Here is a 7,717-nt window from a genome sequence, read left to right as displayed (position 1 = left end):
TAAAAAATTTATTAATAATTGAATCACCACTTTGTAGGTTTAGGTTTTCATAATTGAATGACCAAACAAGAACCCATAATTGACTCATTATAGTTTACCCAAAAAATTAAATCATTAATGAACCATTCTGAAAAATATTACTTTTGACCAGCTAAATTTGAGTATTTACCCTTTACATGAGAAGATGTAGGAGGTACCCAGATGGACTTCATCAATGGGAAATATCACCCCTTATATTTAAACAATTGTTTCTTGCTTTGGATTGATTATTTACGTAGTTATTAAAAAAGGTTAATTAGTTGGGCCATCATATTTTGTCATCAAAATTTGGTCTGGGAAGTGGGGCAGCACAAAATAACAACACAAGTGGTAAAACAAGAAGTTGAAAGCTAAACTTCTAGATGATGTATTCAATTTATGAATCAATCTGGCAATTCAACTGTATATAATACACTTACCATTTAAAAAAAAAACTACATATAATAAACTTATATTTTCAAAATGCCATGTTTGAAAAAATAAAAAATGAAAGTATGAGAACCACTAGATACAGCCAAACCAAACGTGTAAAAACAGTTAGAAATGAAAGATTACAAGGCATTGCTTCAACAGCTAGAGGTTACCTCATGCTGTTGGCATCTTTTTAAGAGGAACAATGCAATTTGTTAATCAAATATAGTAGGGTTAGTAAACCAAAACAAAAACAGGAAGCAAAGTGTGTTTCACGACATCATTAACTTCATCTGCAGCATCACAAAAACATGGCCGATCAAACATGTAATGGAGATTTTTCTTCTCGATTAGTTTACTTACATGGTATTAATCAGGAATCATGGGGTTCTTGCACCATCAAAGTAATGCGATGCTTTCCGCTGTCTGAACGGAGGTTATCTCCTTTAATTCCAACCTGGAAAACAAATCTATTTAAGTTTTACCGATGCAAGTCAAATGTGATCCTTAACACACATGAAACTAGTAATTATTACCTCAATGGAACTTTCTCTCTCAGGGGAGAACCATCGTAAGAGCACCCCGAGATGAAGTAACGCAGGGATTAGTTTGAACAATAGAGGACTTGTCACCTGGGGATATGAAAGTTGAAACCCCATCACTATTTTACTACAAAAATAACCATAGCTGCATTTGCATACATTTTTCATTTTTCTAAGCTGAAACGCTATCACTATTTTACCACAAAAAAAACCACAGTTGAAAGATTATGATCGAGCCAAGAATCAATCATACCAGACTAAGTGCTGTTGTCCCTAGCAGTAGCAGGTACAGTTTCCCCTGGAAAGCTCGAGGTTTCAGTTATGAAGGAGATTGTAAAGCCAAAAACTATTCTTAACTAGGGATGTATTGGTACACCCATCTTGCCAAAGTACAATAAACTCCGTAGTAGCACTGACCTCAACAAGATGGATATTAGAAGCACGGCTTAGAAGGACAAAAGCAAATTCTCCAATCTGTGCAAGAGACATCCCGACCTGCACAAGCAAAAGAACTTGAGTTACTTCAAAATTCAAATGCAATACATAATCAAGTATACATAAAATAAAGCTTACAAGCAGTGAAGTCTTGTTGTTGTAGCCAAAACCCTTGACAACCAAGGCAATTATTATTGTTTTTATGGTGATAACCAATATAACAGATGCAAGCAAGATATCAACATGGTTCCAGAGAAAATGAACATGGATCAGCATCCCTATGCTGGCAAGGAAGAGAGCAGCGAAAAAATTCCGAATGGGTTCGATCTGCACAGAGAAACTAGCTTCAATTGTGGGAATACTACAACGATAAGCTGATAATACCGTCGATTAAAACTGAATGCACTAACATGAGATAATGAATTGTGTAAAGCATAATCTTAACTTGTTCAAGTGTGTGTTGAGCAAGATCAGTTGTTGATATCATCACTCCGGCAGCAAATGAACCCAATTCTAAGCTCAGCCCCAGCTTGTCACTACACTGAAAATTACACTATCAATTAAATAGAAGTTCCCCCCAAAAAAATGTGCAGACATCTGACTGGCTTAAATTATAGCAACAATGTAACAAACAATTCAGATCAGAAACTGCACAGTTTCTTTCTCTTTTACCAGTTGTGCACGTATGTATCAGCAGAAATCTAAAAATTATTCGTATGGTATACAAGCAAATATCAATTAAATACATTCTAAAGTACCAATTACACCACTTGTATGAAGGTAAAGTTATGTACTTCTACTCTTTGAATCACAAGCAGCTATCAAAACACAATTTATTACATAAAAGCTTTTCTATTTTTAGATCTGTAAGGACAGTTGAGAGTATTTAAAAACCAGAACGTTAGGCTTCATTACTAGCCCTGCTTGTCAGAGGTTTACGCATCACAAAAGAATGGAAAATGGTATGGATACATCTTTACAGATAAAACAAACACTAGATTTGTTACAAAGGGGGTATTTCTCATGATATTGCATACAAAATAACAGGTTGCCTGACAACGTCAGAGTAAAAAGAAGACAAGCCAAGAGGAAAAAAGAAACATACCCAGGCTACAAGTAAGCAGAACGCCACAGATGCCAGTTGATAAAGTTCATCTGTCTGCACATATAAGAAGTAATTAAACAAATCATATCAGAACAACAATCTCACTCTCACATAAGCCTGTTTTCATAACATATAGTAGAAAAAGAAAACCAGTATGCAATTCTATCTGTAGATATAAATATGTACCTGTGATGAGAGACTTATCATCAGTTTGAGCAACCAAGGAAGGCCTGTACGGGACAATATCGACAAAACACCCAAAAAAGTAGCCAACATGACCAACCTGGATAACATAATATTTGGCGTTAAGAATTAACTCAATACCAACAAACAAAGCCATGAATGGAGAAAATGATAACGAGGGAAAACAAGAACTTATGGTCTTATCCTAATCCAAACTCCACTTTCTACTTCTTATACAATCACAAGCACAAGGCACCAGAATAATATGTACGACTTTTGATCTGATCAAAATTATGTGTGACTAAGTGGTATATATTTGAACTGAAGCATGATCAATCTTTCTAGTTTTAGGTGAAATAGATCATGAATACTAACAAAGCACATTAAAGTTAAGCCTATTCCTTAATCAAATATCTCCTTTTAATGGCATCTAAAAAAGGAGTGCTATTTATCCTGTAATCCAGATGAAAATTGGAATGTGAGACTTCTGCAAGTTTTTCCCGTACAGTTTAGTCATGGATATTACTCCTTGAAAAATGCCAGATGTTCCAACAAGAACTGGAAGCAACGCAAATAGCAATCCCACAGCACAGTCCTGCAAAGTTCAAAACTTCTAAGGACACCAGTGTAATAAAAAGTTCAGGTAATTGAGTTGACAGCAAGAAGGCATAAACAGAATCTGAAAAACAAAACAGAACTTTGAAAACAACTGTGGGGTGAAGGAATCAATACTTGCAGAATAAGAGTGCCAATGATGACTTGGCCGTGAAGCATGTTGTTAGAATTCTTCTCCATTAAAAATTTAAGCACCTGCCATTGAAAAATAGAAAAACAACATTATAATAAGTTACTAAACAAAGATAAAGGTCTCTACAAGGAGTGTGAAGGTGTCTAAACTCAAGTGATACGCATGCATATGAGTGCTTATATATGAATGCAAGTATGAATGTTTGTAGGTGCTGTAAGTGTCTATAAAAGTTTTGCACTGAACTTTACCACAGCTGTTGAAGACATTGAAAGAAATACACCAACAAATACACCCTCTGAGAGTCTACCGCCACATAACTGCAAACAACATCCAATTAAAACTGCAGGATTCAGCATTACAATTGTGGCATAAAATGGTCCATAATTATAAGAAAAAAAGAAAGATAACATGTTGGGACAAAGCATGTACCTTAACCAAATTCAGAAAAAAAACATACCATAAAAACAAAAGCAAACCAAAATTGGATTTGAAGGCAAGTAGGAAATATTGAAGATTTCAACAGCAAAACAGCAAGAAACCTCTTTATGACCCAGATGTAATCTAAAATGATGCTAATCTAATATAGACAAAAATTCTTTCTCATGTGACTAATTTAAATGTAACTTGTAGAACCTCAGTGTCCTCAGATTCAGGTGAAGGTGATGACACCATTTAATAAGGATTAATGGACCAAAACCTACATAGAATGTATCAAAATTAATAGACATACTGAGGCTGTAATTCCACAGAGGCACATAAATAGAACTATCTGGAGTAGCCCTCCTAGGACAGCAACTGCTCGAACAACTCGAAGCTAAAATAAAATGGATGAAGTTAGAGAAATGCTATGAAGATTGATGTAGAGAGTATCACATAAATAGAAAATAAAAGGTTCAGAGGCATAATCCAACCTTTGCAATGGAAAACTCTAGGCCCAATGCAAAAAGAAGAAAAATCACACCAAATTGAGCTACTGTTTCAACCTGCATGATTCAAATGAAAGAAAAAATATGAACTATTAAATCTTGGTAACATATATGAATAACCAACAAACATGTTAAAACTAAACAGCCTGTTATGAAATGGCATCACAAACCTAGCATATAAATTATTCAATTTCAGTTGCTAGCAATGGTATAACAGAGTCCAATAGACCATATTACTTACTGGTACTTAAACCATTGCCAATGTTTATTTTTATTTTTATTTATTGCCCTAGTTTGATATTGGCACCAAACCACCAATTGTAATACAATATACTCATTTAAAAAAAGAAAAAGAGAATGAATGAATTAAAACTTTTAAAGAGATAAAAGACATAGATTTCAGAACAAACAAATCACTAAGAGCTGTGGTTTGTTTTAGGCTTCAGATGAACTCTAAAATAATCATAATAACTAGATTAAATGAGATGAAGGAACACAAATTAGAAACAACACTCATTTTTCATAATAAGGCTCCATGAAAAAGAGTGAACAATAGCATTATGATCAAGAAACCATCATTCAGAGCAGTTACAAAGGGTTTAATAAATAAGCTATAAATGTTGATGGTAAATTTTTTTTAATGAAATATACAACATACTTGCACCATTTCACTGACAAAGTTAAAACCCCCAGGTCCAATAAGAGATCCTGCTAACAAATATCCAGTAATGACCTGTAAAATATGTAACAAGAAAACATATAGGAAATTAGTAATCCAAGACACTCTAGAGGGGCTTAAAGACAAAGAATATATAGGCTTATATCAATACAATCAGACCGGTTGTCCAGCACAAGCAAATGCAATGCCACCACAAGTTGCAGAGACAATGACAACTACCAAATCTGATATTAGTCTGCAGAGCATAAGCACAAAAAAAAAATACATTAGCCTATTAGATGAATGTAAAAAGCAACTTTGATGAAATGAAGATAATAAAAGGGTTACCTTAAGTCTAGTTGTAACACTGGATATTTTGATTTAAAATTAGAAATGATGAAGACATTGTCCTGAAAATAAGCCAGCATCTCAGATTTTTAAATATGGGAATATATCACCAGGTGAAGTTTTAAATTAACCAATCTAACCTTCCGATCTATCAACATAGGTGTATCTTCAGCTCTGTTATCATTCTCTAGATTAAATACGTCATGGAGTTGAAATGATCTAAAAGGAGGATGCAAAAGGCATGAGGAAACTACTACATGTCTCTAAGCAGTTATGAAGAAGATATGGTATGAATAGTTCAAAACTTTTGATCATCAAAATACAAAATTATGCTCTTCTATAAACACGCTAAAGTAAGGAGAAGCACATACTTTTCCTCTTTTGTATCATTTTTCTTTGTCTTCACTCTGGCCACGGTTTCCAAAACAGCCTGATAAGCATACACATAGGAAAAAGAATAAGCTAGCAAGTTTTCCCAACTGAAAAGTTTTCAAAAGAATAAGTACCACCAACCTTCTTTTCTACTACACTGTTGTTGAAACTTCCAGCATCATCATTTACTGCCACCAACAGAAAGGAAACATGATAAAAAGTCAGAAATTGAATTTCCATCGGGCTTATACCGTTAAGGAAATACTGGCAGTCTAATTTTGAGCTAAACATTTTTAGAAACCTTTCAAACATTGATTTTTTCCCCTTCAAAGTTGAATAATCCACTGCAAATGAGGATGAATTTATAGCATAATTGACAATTGTAATTTAAAGAAGAAACTATTAGCAAATCTATTTCCAGGAATTTACGCAAACAAACTATTATTAAATCTTTAAGATCTTATAAACCATCCATTGATAACAAAAACCATAACCTACCAATAGATCCCGCTTAAAAACCTTAGAAAATAAATAAAAATAACAAGAATTAATTGCTACAGCATATAAAGAACAAGCAAAGTTGAAGTAAACAAGTATAATGTATGACTAAGTTGTATACTTCACTGCTAAGCCTTTGATTCATGGATTTGAAATCTAAACCCTAATCTAAGCAAAACCAGAGGGAGAAAAAAAGAACAAGAAACAAACCTTCATTTTGTTCGTTCTCAGTGAACTCCTTCTCTAGAGCACGATCGATAATAGCGGCAAATGTACCGTCCTTCGGTTTAGCTATGGAAGAAGCATTCGAAACGGTGCCGTTTCCTCCCTCGTCGTCATCGTCGAACCGATCCGGTTCAGCGAGTTGTTGTTCTTGTTGTCGCTGAGCGAGTGAAAAGGAAGCCAAACAAAAAAGAGAAACGAAGAAACAGAAAGTAAGGATTTCAACGGAGGAGTTCGATTTTCTCAACATTTGGAAACGGCGGCCGGGGGAGGTTAAGAACTTGAAGAGTTCTCTTTTTGTGTGTGTGTGTGTGTCCGATTAATTATTGGAAATAGAGAACTATGAAGAGAGATTTTTGGCTGTGAATGATTGAAATTGAAAAAATTATTTATATATACAGAAAAGCAACAGAGGGGAAACGGTGTTGAAGTAGATGTAGAAAGACTGGGAAAAAGAAAAGGTAAACAGAAAAAGGGTGTAAAGTAAGTACAAAGCATCAGATCGGGTCAGGAGTCAACTTGTCGTAATTAATTAAGGCTACAAAGATTTCGAAAATATAATATTGTCCGCAAGTTATTAAGTTTCCATTTTTTTTTAAATTTTTTTATTCAACACCATTTAATTGACAACAATTATCTTGCAACCAGTACAAAGCTCTCCTCAAAGCCAGGGCTTCCGCAACCTGTGTTGAAGCGAGGTATCAAATATAAAATAATTTAAATAAAATAAGGGAGTTATTGGGATCAATCTGTATAAACAACGAATAAGAATGAAATAGAGAAAATTAGACATAAATATTTACGTGGAAAAATACCTCCAATGAAGAGGATAAACAACCATGGACAAACAAGACTTCACTAGATGAGCAAATAATCTGAAAGAGTACAAAATAGAGATAACTAAAAACAAACCCTAAACTCCAAAAATAAAGCTCTCCCGCTAAAACACGAAAATCTCTTAGAGCTCTCTCTTAATCTTCTCTTTAAATTTAATGTGATAAAGATATGAAGAATATCAATTTTAGGGTTACTAAGGCCCCGTTTATAGGCTGAAATTCGTGGGCTAACATGACTAAAATATCGCTAGACTAATCAGAGTTCGACTGGAAAAGATAGTAGAGGTTAACTAGGAGAAGAAACCCAGTGTTTGCGGGAAACACATCGACACGTCCTCATTCGCATCGTCACAACGTTGTCCATCATCGTAACGTTGGGAAGCTTCTTGTCGTG

The 7,717-nt window shown here is 34.4% G+C and overlaps 1 protein-coding gene across 1 annotated transcript; it reads right to left on the bottom strand.

Annotated features, from left to right (window-relative positions):
• Window positions 1–370: 370 nt before the first annotated feature.
• Window positions 371–7,033, bottom strand: LOC107895345 (K(+) efflux antiporter 6). Its single transcript, XM_016820657.2, has 20 exons — window positions 6,476–7,033; window positions 5,909–5,955; window positions 5,767–5,825; window positions 5,536–5,614; window positions 5,396–5,457; window positions 5,228–5,303; window positions 5,048–5,122; window positions 4,375–4,446; window positions 4,194–4,277; window positions 3,712–3,780; window positions 3,448–3,525; window positions 3,222–3,310; window positions 2,719–2,815; window positions 2,533–2,586; window positions 1,873–1,968; window positions 1,566–1,754; window positions 1,410–1,487; window positions 1,246–1,290; window positions 987–1,082; window positions 371–907 (listed from the first exon to the last, which is right to left on the bottom strand). Exons 1-20 carry the CDS (start codon window positions 6,735–6,737, stop codon window positions 824–826), a joined length of 1,791 nt encoding a protein of 596 aa, XP_016676146.1. The 5' UTR covers window positions 6,738–7,033; the 3' UTR covers window positions 371–823.
• Between the last annotated feature and the right edge of the window lie 684 nt (window positions 7,034–7,717).

The sequence above is a fragment of the Gossypium hirsutum genome, chromosome D06, assembly GCF_007990345.1.
Source record: "Gossypium hirsutum isolate 1008001.06 chromosome D06, Gossypium_hirsutum_v2.1, whole genome shotgun sequence".
NCBI classification, from domain to species: Eukaryota; Viridiplantae; Streptophyta; class Magnoliopsida; order Malvales; family Malvaceae; genus Gossypium; species Gossypium hirsutum.
The sequence above is the reverse complement of the archived record's forward strand: the minus strand, read 5'-3'. Positions and strand labels throughout refer to the sequence as shown.

What these genes read in the sequence shown, in the direction of transcription:
- LOC107895345 (XM_016820657.2), bottom strand. Translation starts at nt 6,737, where the DNA reads ATGTTGAGAAAATCGAACTCCTCCGTTGAAATCCTTACTTTCTGTTTC. An exon ending in TCTGTGGAATTACAGCCTCA is followed by an intron (nt 3,781 to 4,193) that starts GTATGTCTATTA and finishes TGTTGTTTGCAG; the next exon opens with TTATGTGGCGGTAGACTCTC. An exon ending in CAATGTCTTCAACAGCTGTG is followed by an intron (nt 3,526 to 3,711) that starts GTAAAGTTCAGT and finishes TTTCAATGGCAG; the next exon opens with GTGCTTAAATTTTTAATGGA.